The 17676-nt window shown below is 39.2% G+C and overlaps 1 protein-coding gene across 4 annotated transcripts in view; it reads right to left on the bottom strand.

Moving 5' to 3' along the window:
- Positions 1-1123: 1123 nt before the first annotated feature.
- LOC118419455 (serine/threonine-protein kinase DCLK1-like) overlaps positions 1124-17676 on the bottom strand; it is a 21885-nt gene continuing 5332 nt past the window's right edge. The window contains exons 2-15 of one of the 4 annotated variants that reach the window (XM_035825832.1): positions 10415-10511; positions 10029-10118; positions 9469-9599; positions 8821-8869; positions 8293-8401; positions 6959-7016; positions 6292-6411; positions 5627-5773; positions 4891-5024; positions 4580-4657; positions 4152-4248; positions 3145-3225; positions 2076-2193; positions 1124-1529 (exon numbers count right to left, since the gene is read on the bottom strand). In XM_035825832.1, coding sequence (XP_035681725.1) covers positions 1405-1529; positions 2076-2193; positions 3145-3225; positions 4152-4248; positions 4580-4657; positions 4891-5024; positions 5627-5773; positions 6292-6411; positions 6959-7016; positions 8293-8401; positions 8821-8869; positions 9469-9599; positions 10029-10118; positions 10415-10511 — 1434 coding nt within the window. In that variant the 3' untranslated portion in view covers positions 1124-1404. Of the gene's footprint in view, positions 1566-2075; positions 2194-3144; positions 3226-4151; positions 4249-4579; positions 4658-4890; positions 5025-5626; positions 5774-6291; positions 6412-6958; positions 7017-8292; positions 8402-8820; positions 8870-9468; positions 9600-10028; positions 10119-10414; positions 10512-17676 lie in introns of all 4 variants that reach the window. The other 3 variants (XM_035825835.1, XM_035825834.1, XM_035825833.1) reach the window with 3 other exon arrangements.

Below are 17676 nucleotides of genomic sequence, written 5' to 3'. Positions count from 1 at the left end.
AAATCGGCCAGTTTGCGTCGGATTTTGGGGTTAAATTTACAGTTTTACAGTGTGCATGTTGTATTTGACATTAAAGACCTTGCTTCTTTGCGTGCGTGCAGTGTGCTTGCTATTTGCCATTAAACACAATAGCAACCATTTATACTTTGCATCGGGCATGTTTTGAGTCGATACTCTTCTCAGCGACCACCTGTCCAAATCGACCGTTTTTTTCCGTTCCCCCGGGTGGTCGTCTTGGGCAGGTTTGACTGTATATGCCACAAATTTTGTCATAGAACATACCAGTTATCATCATAATAGCGAGTGTTGCACGGAAGCCCTCACTACAAACTGTCATGTAGTACAGAATATCATGTTCTTAATGCCACAATAATTTCCTTTTCATACAATGTCATACTTGTGCTCTGAAATCTATGAATGATGACATGTAACTCTGTGCTGCTGCTTAGAATATAACGTTTTTGATCCATAAAACCACTGAAACTGTTAAGATCTAAGTGGCCACACATGAACGGATGAACTTGCCCCCCCCCCTGCTAAAATTAAAATTCTTTAGTAATGCGGTTGTACCAAGCAGCTTTCATGGAATGTACACCTGCACTCAAACAGAAAACTTCAAAAGAAACTGGTTTCCAAGAAAAACACAATTGTACTGTTTGTGAACAGGAAATTACAGATTAAACACATGTAGACCCATTGATGTTGCCTAATACCATACATGAAGTTACATAGTAATTATACTATCTTTTCAAATTTCATCAATTGCATAAATTGCTAAGACCAATTATCAAACTTCAGGCACTACATTGTAATAAACCTCACACGCAAAATTTGGAAATTTGATTTCAATTGATCAGATAACAGTATGCTAACTGGCCATTGAAAAATACAAGAGTCAAGTGCAGATGAAAGTGGCATAGCCAGCCCCAAAGCCAAACACTTCAGAATCTTTAATTTGAGGTATGGTGTCATCCTACAAAAACATGATTCAAATATAGATCACCTTTGGTTGTCGTGAATAAACAATATTATCATACCATTGTAAAGGGTAATAAATAAGCCCTGTAATGGAACATAATACCAATAATAGAAAATGATTGAAATCAAGTTTCCAAAGTTTTTATGTTTGGTTTATATTGCCACATACACTTCTGTAGCTGGAATCTGAACATTGTAGAAAGTATGACACTAGAAGCTTCACTTGCCAAAATAGTTATTTCTCCTCTGCCTAAAACTTGCCCAACTTTGTAGCACATGCAAACATTCAGTACAAAAGAGCTGATACTACCCTGTTCATAAATACAGGGAATGTGTGCTTGCAACATGATTTACAGCTGCTAGGTCACTAGACTGCCCATAGAGTTAATATAGACATCCTGAGCTAGAATTGGACCAAGGACATTGTCATTGTCCCCACCTATGGCTGAACCTTTGCTGAGCATCTGTGATGGCGGGAGGGGGGTGCATCAGAACATCATCTCTCCGCTGGTGGAGGAGCCGGGTGACTCGACATACTGTCCACGGCGACCCTGAAAGTACTTGGACTGTTTGTCAAGAGCAGTGGACTGCAGAGGAAAACATACAATTAACTATTAAGACCTGAATTTTACTTGCTTTCCAAAATTATAAGCAGGTCAAAAAGAAAACTCTATAAGGCCACAGTAAGTAAATTTTATGGATGACATCCTCTGCAGACCCCACAATAATGAGTTAGGGCAAAAAAAAACAAGATGGGTGAAAAAAAACAAGATGGTCAAAAAACATAAATGTTGTAACAAGAACGTAAGTGAAAAAGTAGAGTATCACAGCCAACAAGTCATTCATTCATGAATAAAAAAGTATTCTAGACATATCTAGATATTCAAGTATTTACTTGCTGTGGCCTAAGTAGAGAAAAATTATACCTGGAAAAATTAGCAATAATATTCCTTGAGCAATTTTGCCCAAAAGTCAAAATTAATAGTTTTGATCATTTTTTTAATGTATGGTTATCTAACACTTCAAAAATAAAAATACAAACTTCTATAACTTTACAGACCAATTCACAGAACAACTGATATCAATGTAAGACTTACGTACAGCTAACAAACTGATCCCTGCAGACTTCAGGTTGGACTTGGGCTTCATCATGAAATGTTTGCTGAGCTTACGGGAAACTGTCAGCTGCATGTCTGTGTCTAACGCTGTGTCATCCTGCACAGGGAAACAAACATACATGCATGGTCTCTGTGATCCTTCTAGATGGGATCAGGATAATTTACCCTCGGCCCAGTCAACTTGGCCAAACATCTTGGTCAGTTCAGGGTTAGGGTTAATCACGCTGGCTTGAATTAGGTTATGGGGTTAGGGTTAGCGTTAGGGTTAGGCATAGAGTTAGAGTTAGGGTTAGGGTTAGGGTTAGGCATAGAGTTAGAGTTAGGGTTAGGGTTAGGGTTAGGCATAGAGTTAGAGTTAGGGTTAGGGTTAGGGTTAGGCATAGAGTTAGAGTTAGGGTTAGGGTTAGGGTTAGGCATAGAGTTAGAGTTAGGGTTAGGGTTAGGGTTAGGGTTAGGCATAGAGTTAGAGTTAGGGTTAGGGTTTGGGTTAGGCATAGAGTTAGAGTTAGGGTTAGGGTTAGGGTTAGGCATAGAGTTAGGGTTAGGGTTTGGGTTTGGGTTAGGGTTAGGCATAGAGTTAGAGTTAGGGTTAGGGTTAGGGTTGGAGTTAGGATCAGGTTTAGGGATGGGGTTAGGGTGAGGATCAGGTTTAGGGATGGGGTTAGGGTTAAGGATAGGGTTAGGCATGGGGCTAGGGTTTGGGTTAGGGTTGGGTTGGGTTGGGTTTAGGTTTAGGGTTGGATTTAGGATTAGGGTTAGAGTTGGGGTGATCAGTCCTGAGTTGACCAGGGTGTTGGGTCAAATTGGTCTGATTAGTCATGGCCCATTTTTTTAAAATGTTCTTCTTCTTTCTGCTCTTTCTTTCTTCCTTACCATTTTCAATCCTGCTTCAATGTAATTTTTATGTTATAGCAAACAAAAAAAAGTTTCTACATATTGTATTTTGGTAAGACCCATTTATATACTCTTGACTGACAAAATGGCATTGTTCTCTCTTCTTATCTAGAGAGTGGAAAAATAAGAAAAGCAGGTTTTCTGCAACACTCACAGCAACCCAGGGGTGTTCCAAAACTTCTGCAGCAGAACAGCGTTCCCCTGCCTCTACCTGCAGCATGCTGGAGATCAGCTCCTGTACAAAACAACATACAGAGACTCAAGTTGACAAACCAGGCTCTTACAACATGAAAAACATTATCCAGTCTCATACAACATGTATCCAGGCTAGGGCTGGGTACCGGTACAGAAGATTCAGGTCCAGGTCCGGTTCAGGTCCAGAAGATCAGGTCCCGGTCCAGACCTGAACCTGATTCAGTATGTGAATTCTTGTGAATAGACGATATTCAAAACAATGGTACATTTTGCAACAAAGACATCTGTTTGCTGGGATATTGGACCCTCACTAGCGTTATAAAATCCTACAAGGCTAACTGCCTCTGTACGATTGATTGTAAAACTTGGTAGAAATGACTATAGACTCTACTCTACTTCCGTCTTGTTATTTCCTTCGACCAGTAAGCCCCAAAACATGTGAATGCCTTATCATATCATCTGTTCATTTTCCAATAGGTCCAACATCCGGCCCACCAAATTTTTTCAGGTCCGGTTTTCTGGACCGGTCCAATAAGAAAAAATGGTTTTGTACTGGTACACCGTACCGGTACCCAGCCCTAATCCAGGCTGTAACATGTTTTCTAAATTCTATGCCTAATATGTATAAATGCCATTTTCTACATTTCTAGATCACAAATATGTAATAATCATGCACTATAACATTGTGCAGTTTGAAAGGAATCTACTGGGGATTGTTCTTTGTTATCCGTTGTATGGACCCAGATATTTAAAAATGCTAACAGTGTTGCTCCTGAGTTGGCAAACTTTTGCCTAGTATACACAAAATAATAAATCAAAGTTTATTTCTCACTTTTGACATTTGGTGTTATGTCATTCACATTTGCCAACAAAATGGTTGGGTAGAATACAAAATGAAATATAATCTTCTTGATAGTGACAGATAAGAAGAGATTCCTGATTGGTACATGTGGCAGTATAACTGACCTTAGCTGACTCTGAGATGCCGTCCCAAAAGGGTGATGGAAAGCTGACATCTCCGGACAGGATCTGGTCAAACAGCTCTTCTTGATCATTGGAGTCACTGAACAAATGGAACAATCTGTCATTAGTAATACAATGAGAATTCTACATATGAAAACAACATACATGCCAGTGTCACTGACGAAAGACACCAGATGGTTGTCTGAAACGTTTGACCATTTTATAAAACCATTTCCAGTTGCTTGAGTAACTGCTTTTTGGCATACATACCATGTAGTTCCATGGAACTTGTGCACTAGTTGCCAATCACCACATTACAAATGTTGCTATTCATTCGCACATGTACAGAGCTCAGATTTATTATTGTAAGTTCCAAGACTTAGTGTACACCTGCAAATTTGAAACTCTACAGGCTGTGATGCTAACTGTACCTTCTGAATGGTGGGAATCCACACAACAGGATATAGGTGATGACTCCTGCTGCCCACACATCCACCTTCAAACCATACCTACAACAAAACAGTAAAGAAATTGCAATAAAGACTAACTTGTACAGTTGACTAGCTGAAAAATCAAGTGTAAAACTAAGTCCAGATTCAATAGTGTTGTATGTTAATAATCTGTTTCAAAATAGATTTAATTCAATCATCAGTCAAACAAGAGCAAAGCATGAGCAAACGGACTACCCATCATTTCATGATATATGTACCAACGATCATCATTATATAAAGCAGATACTCACCCGATCTCTGCAATGATTTCTGGTGACACATATGTTGGGGTGCCACAAACAGTGAACAGTGGCTCTTTTACCACAGTGGCCAGTCCAAAGTCACCCAGCTTCAAAGACTTGCTCCCATCTTCATGCTCACACACCTGAAAAATGAGCATTATATGTACAGAAGGAAAATGACACACATGATTGTCAAGCAGTTTCCTGTCCTTGGTACTGAAACTGTGGCTACACCAAATTCTTTCTGATCAAGACATATTTCTACAACTTCAAGTTCAGACTTCTTTTAATCCATCAATCACAAATGTGGAAAAAGAGCCAAATATTTGTATGCAATTAGCTAAGGAAGAATCAAAATGGGGGACGGACACATTTGACCACCACTACCAACCCAGGGGCAGAGGATCTTTGACCTCAAGAAAAGCCACCATCTTTGGTTCTTTCCTTAACCAACCAAGTTGAGCTCAGTATGACAATTACATATCAAAATTTATTCATTTCAAATGTGGAGAATTGCACTTAAAGAACTTACACTCAAAGAAAAGTGGTGATGTGACATTGAGAGCTAGGTCTGAATCTTTTGAAAATCACAATTCATAGATGCTAGGGTCACTCTTTCATAAAATGTTGCAAACTTCACGGGCCTGGATGTACCACTTTTGCAAAAAGAAAATATCGTAATTGCCTTTTTTTCTGAATGTTTGGATTGAATTAGAATAAGTTTGACGTTGTTAACACAACCTACCAGTAGGTTTTCTGGCTTGATGTCCCTGTGAACGATACTTAGGGAGTGCAGATACTTCATGGCACTGGCCAGGTTGTAGACCATCCCACTGGCATCTCGCTCCGTGTACTTAGTTGCTGTGGCTATGGCATCAAACAAATCTCCTCCCTGTAAAATATAACATTTCAATTATTATTTGTCATTCAACTTTCACAAAGAATATAGATGGGTCAACGTAGTCTTTAGCTCTATGGAATGTAAGACTAATGGTTTAGGAGTCTCACCTTACCTGGTAAACAATGTGGGTTAAACAAATAAAACAGTAGATGTACAACAACCATATGTCAGAAAACCGTAGAACAGTTATGGGTACGCCAAATATGAAATTCATAAAAGTCCTAAGAGAGTCTGCATTTCAGTGCCATGCATGGTCTCTGTTTGAAGCTGTTCAACAGTTGAAAATGCAGATCTAGCCTTATCATAAAGTTAAAACATTTTTCTAGCAAGACTATAACATCTACATCAGGATAACTATCAGATATCCTTCCTGCAAGTCACAATTGTAATGTTGTACACTTGTTGCATGATCTATACAAACCAAACTGTCTTGTTATGATGGAAAATGTTTGACTGCCATAATTCATAACGAAGTTGCCATTTCCCATAGTCTAGCAGTTCATGCTGACCTTGACCAGTTCCATGATGAGGTACAGGTCTGTGGGTGTGTCATACTCCTCCAGTAGCAGGATGATGTTCGGGTGCTTCACCACACGCAGGATGGCCACTTCATTAGCAATCATCTGCTCCTGTGGTAGAGACAGGCAGGCAATGTTTAGACTGCAGTTGAAAATTTATTGGACAGTGTGTTGGTGGAAGTCATTCTAGATCACAGAATCAGACGTTTGCAAGAATCAGCACCAGGCAGGCGGCCTGCCCGCCTCAGCTCCCCCCCCCCCAATATGCCCCACGAGGAGTACCCCTATGCAGATGCAGATGCAGATGAATCTATTGAGATGTCAACACTCAATTGACTTGTCATGAGACGTATTTTTCACTTTACATCTAAGATCTGGGAATGATTCAGATGCTGTAAAGCTTAAGAAAACAGCCGAGTCACCTATGAATCATCTACAGTCAACAAGTAAGACTAGACATCTGCATTTTGATTTATGTCCTACCAGTAGTAAAAAATGTTATGTAGATTTCAATAAAATCTAGACATACTGCTGCAGTACCAAGAAAAGCCACTGGGATTCATATAACAAATATCATCACAAACAACTATGTTTCCACATGAATATGGACACACAGTCCAAAAACAATACCTCCTCTTCATGGAAGGGAGCAACTTACTTTTCCTCTGCACTTCTCCTTGTTGATCATCTTTAGTGCATACTCATGTTGTGAAGCCCTGCAAAATTGTACACAAAAGGCCATTTTTTAATTCAATCTTGATTCCAGTACAAAGGACAGGGATGTGTGTTCATCATGATATACCTCCAGTTTTAGGGACAGGGATGGTGTGTTCATCGTGATATGCCTCCAGTACCAAGGACAGAAATGGTATGTTCAGTATGAGATGCCTTATGTACCAGGGACAGTGATTGTGAGTTCAGTATGATGCACATTCAGCACCAAGGACAGGGTTTGTATGTTCAGTGTGATATACCTTCAGTACCAGGGACAGTGTGTTCTGTGTTATATACCTTCAACACCAAGGACAGGGGTGGTATGGTCAGTATGAAATGCCTTCAGCACCAAGGACAGGGATGGTGTGTTCTGTGTGAAATGCCTTCAGCACCAAGGACAGGCTGCTCAGTGTGAAATACCTTCAGCACTGAGGACAAGGATGTGTGTGCAGTGTGATTTAACTTCAGCACCAAGGACAGTGATAGTGTGTTGTGTGATATGCCTTCAGCATCAGGGACAGGGCTGTCGTGTTCAGTGCGTCATATCTTCAGCGCCAAGGTCAGGGATGGTGTGTTTAGTGTGATATGCATTCCGTACCAAGGACAGGGATGGTATGTCCAGTATAACATGCCTAAATCACCAGGGACAGGGGTGTGTGTTCTATGTGATATACATACAGCACCAAGGACAAAGATGCGTGTTCAGTGTGGTATACCTCCAGCACCAAGGGCAGGGATGCGTGTTAAGTGAGATATACCTGAAGCTCCAGGGACAGGGATGTGTGTTCAGTGTGATGTTCTTTCAGTATCAGGGACAGGGATGGTGCATTCAGTGTGATAAACATTCAGCACCAGGACAGGGATGGTGTGTTCTGCATGATGTACCTTCAGCACCAAGGGCAGGGATGGTACTAGGTTAAAATGAAATGCCTTCAGCAACAGGGGCAGGGATGGTGTGTTCAATGTGATAAACATTCAGCACCAAGGACAGGGATGTGTGATCAGTGCAATATACCTTCAACGCTTGGGACAATGATGGTGTAATCAATATGATATACCTTCAGCATAAGGAAATGGACAACATTTTTCTGTTTCTACAGTACTCCAAGCTGATAGGTGCATCCATCTTTTTATGAGAGGTTGTATTCCATTTGTAGAAAAAACAATTCACTCAGCATCTTTCTAAAGTCTGCAGTATGATTTCAATATCTGGCTTGACTTGAAACACATGCTCTCATCCACTTGCATGGGCACATCACAATAGTTACTGTAACTTACCTGTGCACACATTCTCTCACCACTGCAAAATTGCCATCTCCTATCACCTTCCCAATCACATACTTCTGCCCAAGGCGGACAGGGATGTTCTTTTCTGGCATGCTGTTTTCTGTGGTGATGAAAGCATTACGTTTGTTAGCATTACCAGTAAGGACCTTCAGAAGAGATTTTCATTCAACCATTGAAAGGAAAATTTAACAGCTAATGAGTATGATTCTATCACGTCATTCCCATCAAATTCAAGGCACACCTAATTTCATATGGACCAAAGTATTTTGTGGTCTACACTACCTCTATGAATTCTTAAACATTACGCTTTACATACAGCATCAATCAGTGACCAGAAAAGAACTCCCATTTCTACAGTACAGAGATGGAACTTGTTCCTATTTTCAATCAAATAACTGATACACTTTCTTTCCCTATTGATGAGTGCTTCTTATTTCTAACACAAGCTCCTGATGAGTATGTGATGGAATATGCAACAATTAACTGATTATAAAAATACACTTTGTTTGTGACACTTACCAACATCAGGATATTCATTGCTGTCTCCTGACCTTGCACTGATGGGTGACTGAAACATAATGATGTCAATGTCAATGTCACAGAATTATATCATAACAATTAAGAGCTCATGAGTCAGGTTTACTGTCAGCCTACATTGCATTTAGAGCTTTCATATACTTCACAAAGTTTTGGACAAAATCATGACTTTTTCACAAATAACAAAGTTTGTGACAAAAGTACAATTTCAGGGCTCGAAATACTGGGTGCATGTGCACCCAGGTGCACCCAAAATAGGAGCTGTGCACCCAATTATTTTTTCTGGGTGCACAGGGTGCACCCAAATATTTTCTTAGGTTTATGTATGTAAAGATATCAAAGTATACTTAGTTAGTATACATGTACATCATATTCTTGACATCATAGTGTTAGAAAGATAATAAAAATGTCTGTTGTTTAAGAATTTGATAGCTTGTAACTAAGTTTTATTATTAGGTGATTACTTAAATTTAAGTGGTGCACCCAAAATTTTTTTGGTGCACCCAATTTTTTAAGCTGGGTGCACCAGTGCACCTAATCCCAAAAATGAATTTCGAGCCCTGAATTTATACATGGCAGGGTGGATATACGCATGAACTTGCTGAGGAAAGTTTCACTAAATTTACTGACCTTTCTGGGCGTCCCTGGAGACTTGGGTCTCGGCACACTGAACTTGCGAGGGGTGTGTGGAGATGACGGCCCTGGGCTCTTCGGTCGAGATCCTCGGCGGGCGGCAGAGGGAGATGGCGGCATTCCATTGGCTGGTGACAGTGAGCAGAGCAGACATTAAATAGAGATCCACATTATCATTTGGGGAGATGATAGACAGATCGAAAATAGTTATCTGAGAGGAAAACTAGCTATAACATGGATAGAAGAAGACACAGAAAGAGCATCCGTGAGATGGCTAGGGCATGTGGATAGAATGAATAAGGGAAGAATTCCAAGGATTTTAAGCCTTTAAATACAAACCAAAGGGCTAGTGTCCCTTTGGTAGGCCCAGAAAGAAACGGAGGGACAACATACAAAGGAGGAGGAGGATATCTTCCATGATCAAGAAGAATGGAAAAGGTAATGCTCTAGGCTGACTGACCCTAAAGCCTGCCTTCAAAAGATGCAACATATATGTAAGAGATGCCAGCCTTAAGTTTATGACTTGATAGCTAGAGTTGACTATGGTCGCTACTCACAGTCTGGGTTCCTTCTGCGCAGTGACGGACTTCTCAGCCCAACTCTCTTGCCCCTGTCCACAGACTTGTATGGACTCACTGTTTTCAGCTCTGCAAGAACAACATGATGGCAAATGTTATCGCTGTATACAATCAACACTGCAGGTCCTATTAGTGACACAGCAGCAGTACAAATGACATATTTGATCGTGTCTTTAGGTCCTCATCTACACGATCAAATATCATCAACAATATGTCCAATGTGTAGCATTACTGTCATTAACACTAACATACTAAATACACTGTACTATTTGCTAACACTAACATACAACACAACATACTAACATACTAACACAAAACTGCCCAGTGCTAATGTACTACAATCATAATGTACACTTTTCACTTACCATCACCCTCCAGATCAAAGTCATCAGAGGAGTATTTCTCAGGTCCATATGCAACAAAGATGTCGTCATCCTCAAAGAAGTCTTGTAAACATGTCACCTGCACAAACAAAAAAAGAACAAGCCTTTTCAGTTTGACATTCAAAATGGCTTGCCTGTAAAATAAATTACCTGTCAATGAATATCAGATTGTGTAGGATCATCGTATTCATCACAAAGGAGCAATTTTGCAAACAAACAAACAAAGGAATTAGTAGTCAAAACTGAATTGTTCAACATATAGAGATTATCTCAAAGTCATCTACCTTTGTTTTCTTCCCATCTGTTCATTCAAAGGAATTTATTTCATTCAGAATATACATTCCTTTCATTCTGTTTCAATATTTATATTTTATGGTGCTTCATATACTCTGTTAAGCACCTGGATAGTTGTACCAAAATTTATATACTGAGTCAAGCTTGCAACATAAACTTAAAGTCATGAACTCCCAAAAGCTCAAAGACTTTACTGGCAACAATCAGTCAATTCTGATGTGTCCCCAAAGTACACTTTCTCAACAAATGGAGGTCTGGTATTTTTCAAGTTGTCAGAATTAACTGATGGAATACCAGACTGTAATTGAATAAACTTCAAGGCAAACTCAAATAAAGTCAAATAGTTAAGTCAATGTAGTTTGGAATACAATAATCATTGCCTATTATTATTATAATTCATTTACTTTGACATGGTTCAGGTTCAAAAGGTAAAATACTTGCTTGATACTAACACTGTACAGTCTGGGACTTCACTTTTTGCCATTCACATCAACACTGACCTATTTTGCACCCTTAAAATCCCCTGGGAGATCCTACCCACATGAGCACCTAATGTCTTTATACTACAGTCTGCAGGGGGCGCAACAATGCAGCTGGGTCCCATTAATCCTATTCATTATATTATTTTGCAATGGAAATATTTTCAATAATAAGTCAATCAAACACAGGTTATGAATTTTGAAAGTAATACATTTTGCTTGAAGTTTAAAAAATGTCTTCTTACTGTTTTGAGTAAACTAAAAAGTGAAAACATCATTTCCTGACTATTATCAGCAGCAATTATCAAAATCACCTCAAACGACCACTGTCAGGGAGCAGGTGACACTTTTGCATACATTGTTAACAAAGCAGGGTTTTACCAATTTATGATGTTCACATATACTTCAATTATGCTTTTAGGCACATTAACCAACTACAGATGCAGTCATGCATACTCATCACCTGATGTACACAGAGATACATGACAGTCTACATTTGCACATACACACATCACACACGTACCACATATACACAGAAGCCTTTCTCCTCTAAATTACTCAATTACTACTACAACTAATCAATTATTGAAAGAACCAGCCAATAATGCATCTAAATGTGACTTAATCTTAATCTTGACAACCTTTCCCTAGGCACAAGAAGTGATATGTGTCAAATCCTAGTGTTTCAATGATCACTTATATTATGAGGATTCTGATACCATCTTTTTCTGAGACAAAATTAAATAAAGAAGAAACACGAGTTGGATGATATCCTATGAAATATTTAGAACGTCTATTGTGTCAATGATTTTGCAAATGAGATTCCAATTAGCATAAGCTATGCCCATTGGTGGTCTCCCCTATCCTGATTGCATAAAATTACATTCATACTGTAAGTAGGAAAAGTGTGAAAGTCCCATCCTTTGGCCATCCATTATCTCACCTTTTCCATAATGATTATGCAAAGCAATGTTCACATTTCGATAATCTATGATTAATGATGATGGCCTTTAATTAACTTACATGAACCAAAAACCTGAAATGCCATTTACATGGAACTAAAAAATTAAAGCATTTTTCCCATTTCTTTATGAAATTTTGGCCCTTATTAGCATGCTAAATAATATTCACAAATGTTCCACCTGCTCAAAGCAACACCTACATATAGCAGAGGTGTCCATCCTTCACAGAGTTAATAACAGCCTTTGTTTCAGTACCCCACCATACACCACCATTTACATAATTACCTGCCATACACTGATCAAATTTTCTTCCTGCCCCTTTTAACCCTTCACAACATCTAATCTTGTTTGCTGTGTTTTTGCAATGCATAACAGATAATGCAATTGATGAGCATCCTAAAAATTAGCCAACCCCAGGGTGAAATTGATCGATTTTGCAAAAATGTAGCTCATTATGTTTGGAGGGTGAATATGGCAGGTTTAACGTGTGTCTATGGCAGGATAATCTTAACTGGTTGTAGATTGTTTGCACACTTAACTGAAAAATTCAACCAGTTAATTCTATGTTATGATTGTAGAAACCAAAGATGATAATTTCTGTGTCTTTATACACCAGTAATGATTTAAAAACATAGATATAGTATGATGTTACAAAGACATGTAATGTTATACCCAATAAAATGTATCATACCTAAAGAATCAGGCCAGAAAATGTAATGTCCTTCCTTTTATGCCAATTCATTTATCATGATGGCAATATAAGGACTTAGTTACACTTCAAACAACATTCAAACAACCTTGAAATTGTTTTTCTGATTTGCAAATTCTGTTCTCTTTTCCATGGTATTTCTATTTTGCCAAATTTGATTTTAAGGTGTGAAAAATTGGGAGAGGGAATGACTCCACCACTGCTCTGTTTAACACACTAATCTATAAATTGGTGACTCATTTACACCTCAGCCTATTTCACCCCCCATGTAGCACCCCCTCTGCTAAATCAGCATGACAATACCGCCATCATGTTCCATTTCTGCACCACTACCTGTGCCTGCTGATTCACAATTTCACATCTACTTGAGTCCCAAATTTTAGAGTAACCATATAAGGGGGTTTTGTCAGTGAAATGCCCTACATGGAGTGAAGCAGAGGTGATGTCAGACGTATGATTCACCCTAATCACATCAGCCTAGTCAGAACCTCTGTAGTTAGAGATGGTGCGGATATTGGTCTGGTGACACAGCAGCATGTCGGATGAGAGGCTCCACTGAATCACAGCTGTGAGGATGAGGACGTCGACATTATGCATGCACAAATTGGAAGGGCACTCTTGCATTTGGGATCCTGATTTGTGACTCAAAGTGCAATAATACATATTATATACCTGCTGGGCTTTTACCCATTGTTAAACACACCTATCCAAAGATCAAGGTTGACATTTACTATCATTGTAAATGAAATTTACTGATGTTGCATTATTATTAAATGTTAGTTATACATTGGTGATGTACTAGTAGTATGGGACCTAGGAGATGCTGCCATAAAATTAGACATGTATGAGTTAATAATAAAATTTTCATATTAGAATGGAACAGGCAGAATTTCAATTTGTGGTATGAAAAGCTTGAGGTTTTATTTCAACTTTCTGCAATACATGATTCATGACACCAAGTCCATTTTCCTTTAGTTCCCATAAGCCATTTCATTAATTGACCATTCAGACAGTCCGTACCATTCAAAATGGCCAAAGGGACATTAACAAACCTGACACGTCTGACCAAAATGGGCCAACTGACATAGCCTGTTTAGTAATTGGAGGTTACTGGGCTTTTTCTGTATTATCGAAAAACATGACATATTGTTATAAAACATAATTATTGAACTGCAGTTTGCCTAAAGCTTGAAGCTTGGTTGTGGGTCACAGTATTTGGAGCTCTGCATGTGCATGAGAAAACTACTCTTAAGGCTGCATGAGCACCATGGTTGAAGTGAAAAATTTAATCCCATTTGAATAGAACATGTTGTTGTGCATGGTGGATGTGCATGCATTTATTATTACCTTAATACAGTTTTCATGCAATATCAGAAATACCACCATTAACAAGATTAAGCTCATCTCTCAGGGCACTGGTCCAGAGTTATCAGAGCACCACAAAAAAAATGCACATACACAGGGAACAAAGAAATGAAAGGCTACAGCTACTTCAGCAAAGAGAAGGTTAACAATGGCCTGATATCAATTGTAAGATCAATGTTTTCTTTCTTTCATAGCAACAGCAAAGAGCCTGGTCTATGCATTTTACCTAATCATTGATTGAATGCATAAACCTGTCACTTTCTACTGTAGAATTTCAATGTAAAAATTATAACTGCCTTCAGCACTGACACAATGTTCTCCTTAGATTCCCTACATTGTTAATTATAACCTACTGAGAAGAGCTAACAGGTCTATGCATTGTTTCCTAACCTTTTATAGACCTGTCAATTTTCACTGTAGAGAGTCTAAAATGTATCTTAAGTACCTGCACTTTAAACAGCAATTTTTTATATATGGCGTACTGATAAAAACTTCAAAACATGCCATCCAGCACCTGGATACAGTAGCCTGTGAGGTAACCTCAGCCCTCACCTCCACCTTGGTCATGTTTACTACACAAACATAGCAACATTTCTACATTGTTACCTGCTCCAGCACCTCATTCAGACCATAACAATACGTATTTACTCTAACATGTGGTAATGAGGCAGTGGTAGCACAGGCCAGGCCGACTTTTCCTCAGGTTCTATTGTTTTACACCTGTTTATTTGACCTTTTACTATTTACCCAAGCTGGCTGAACATAGCAGGAAAACTTGTGCCACAAAACATGTTACAGATTCTGTTCAGCACTGAACAATTGCATTGGAGTAGGACATTTGAGACAGAACCAGAAACTTAGGTTCCATTTCCAAAACGGGGCCTGGTCAGCATGTTTGTGGAAGCAAAAAAATAAAAATGTTTACCAAGGATAATACAGAAATTATGCTCCTATTCTTTTTTAATGTTCGGTGTGTTTTGTTTCCTTTCTTATAATGTTTTTTCATTTCCAAAAGCTACCCAGTCGGGTCCTGGGTTGGGAATTGGGACCTAGGCCTTACTGACCCAGCATTCTGCACTTAACATTTTAGTAGGAAATTTCTAAACCAGTTACTGAACCTGTTCTGCAGGACAGCCTCTATCTCAAGCTGCACAGGAGACCCATTTCTGTGGGTGGCTGAGTGACAGCTAAACTGTACAACTAAACTGTCCAGAATGTATTCACATTCACACCTCACTGAGCGAGATAGTCAGAACAGAACATTGGTTTACATGCCAATTAGACTGTGTCCAATCACTTGGATGTTCAGCTGAGAAACACTGAAGCACCTGCAACCAATATTCTGAATGCTATATCAAGTGTCAAATGACATGTATCCCTTGCTCTGCAATCTAACAATAGTTAACCCTTAGGTGAGGTAACTTATACATATGTATCCCTTTTCTTAAAAAACAAGGTATTTAAGGATATCAAGTCAATGGACAGTTGTTTCAAAATGCAATATTTTAAAATCATATTTTTGTATATTGAAATAAAGCGCCAATTGAAACCATTCGATATCCCAATATACTATTTTCAAAAGCAACGAATATGGGCTACACCATGGGTAATGCTGTGAACTGGCAATACCTTTATTATACCATTTTTCATGCCTTTACTACAATAGCTGGCATGATTGTTCTTGCCATAATGACATTTGTGAGGAACCAGCAGAGTCTGACTGTCCCCTTCTCAAACTCCATATCTGTGCCACACTGGTGCGGCACGTTCCGGGCATTAGCTTGGCACTTTGTGTACCTGTGCGGCACCACTTGACTTCCCTGTGGACCTTTGTATTGGTGCCGCACCAGTCCTCCCACAATTAATCATCATTTATCATGCAGGCTAGCAGGACTGCATGTCCCTGCCTGGGTTACATGTCACTTTCTTCCCTGGACAGGGGGTGGTCACACCTTATTAAGGTCTGCCCTGCTGCCTGGGGCTGCCCCAGCCACATGTGCCACTGGCTTGAATTACATGTATCAAGGCAGTTTAGAAAATCCTACTACCAGTAGTATTTCTAGTTGTCCAAAAAGAAGGAAATTAGAAACTATTTGTAGATGGATGTCCTTTGTTATGGTTTTGTTTTGTTTGGTCAAGGAGAGTGTAGGAAAAAAAACCTCAGCATTTTAAGGCATGCAACATGTACATGTAATGATGTATGCTAATACTGTGAGTCTTTGACTTTATTTGTTGTACCCAGGCAGTACAGTAAATGGAAGGGTAAATATTCAGTTACATAATTGCATCCATGCAGTACAAACCTTGATTGCAATTATGCTGGTGCAGTGACATCAAGGTGACTTAAGTAACCTATTACACAAGAATCCCTGAAAGACTTTGCATTTGACACATTTTTTGAAAGTTCATGATTCTTGATTCTGAAAAAGTGTCACAATAAATGGCAATTGAATTGAGCAAACTTCAGTTGTTTTAAGACCACCAAGACCTTCCAAGATGGTAACAAGACAAATGACAAATGAGTTGACACAGAGCCCCCATGTGCCTGTACTTCCTTGTACATCTATCTGTTTGACCTTTTGGTCACCCCTTCCCCTGGATATGGTACTCAGTAGAAGAATGAAAATCGAGGTAAAAAGATAACAGCTACAAAGTTAAACATTGTATATTTGAAATGCCTGCAATTTGGCCATTGAAATGCCTTGAGATGAACCTAACATTACAGGTATCCTGTGCTTGTACTTTATATCTGTCTCTGTTACACAATTTTTACATTAGGCAAGGGAAGAAATGAAAACTCCCCAACACTGTTCTCCAAGGAAGGGTACAAGTTGTCCACATGGGGGCAAGCCTGCATGAGTAATGGCAGGGTCAATAGTTTACCAGTAATCCCTGTGCCCTAAATGCTTGAGGTATTGCTTGAAATTATGCTATCATCTCATCGATTGCATTCTTTTAAAGTATAATCACTTTTGTGAGACTGATAAGGGTAGCGTGAATTCATATTGGAAACAACTTGCTCTGTCCTGCTTTAGATTGGTGCTTACTATTATCGAGATTACAAAGTGAGCTCATCTTAATGTCATGATCATTGTATTTTTTTTAACCTGGGCAGTACACTGTACAGTGTGTACCATCATTTAGTTACTGGTACCACTGGCTCTTGGTGGCGAGCAAGCAGAATGTAACTACCCAGTATCGGCACCGAGGCTGCATGTATGCAATCTTACCCTTTAAGTTGCCTTTAGTATACTGTAAATGTGCCAATGTTACCTGTGCCAAATAGCTATAGCTAGATTAACCTTCGTTCAGGCTGAAACTTCCTTCAAGTTGGTACAGGCAAATAGCTATGGGCCCTCTCTGGGCCCTCTGCTCTCTGTCACTTACATATTGTCCACAGCCTGGCCAGAAGCTTGGACTGTATCATGTGACATC

This window comes from Branchiostoma floridae, chromosome 7 (genome assembly GCF_000003815.2).
Source record: "Branchiostoma floridae strain S238N-H82 chromosome 7, Bfl_VNyyK, whole genome shotgun sequence".
In the NCBI taxonomy this organism is placed as follows: Eukaryota; Metazoa; Chordata; class Leptocardii; order Amphioxiformes; family Branchiostomatidae; genus Branchiostoma; species Branchiostoma floridae.
Note: the sequence above shows the minus strand (reverse complement) of the source record. Positions and strands in the feature narration are given on the sequence as shown.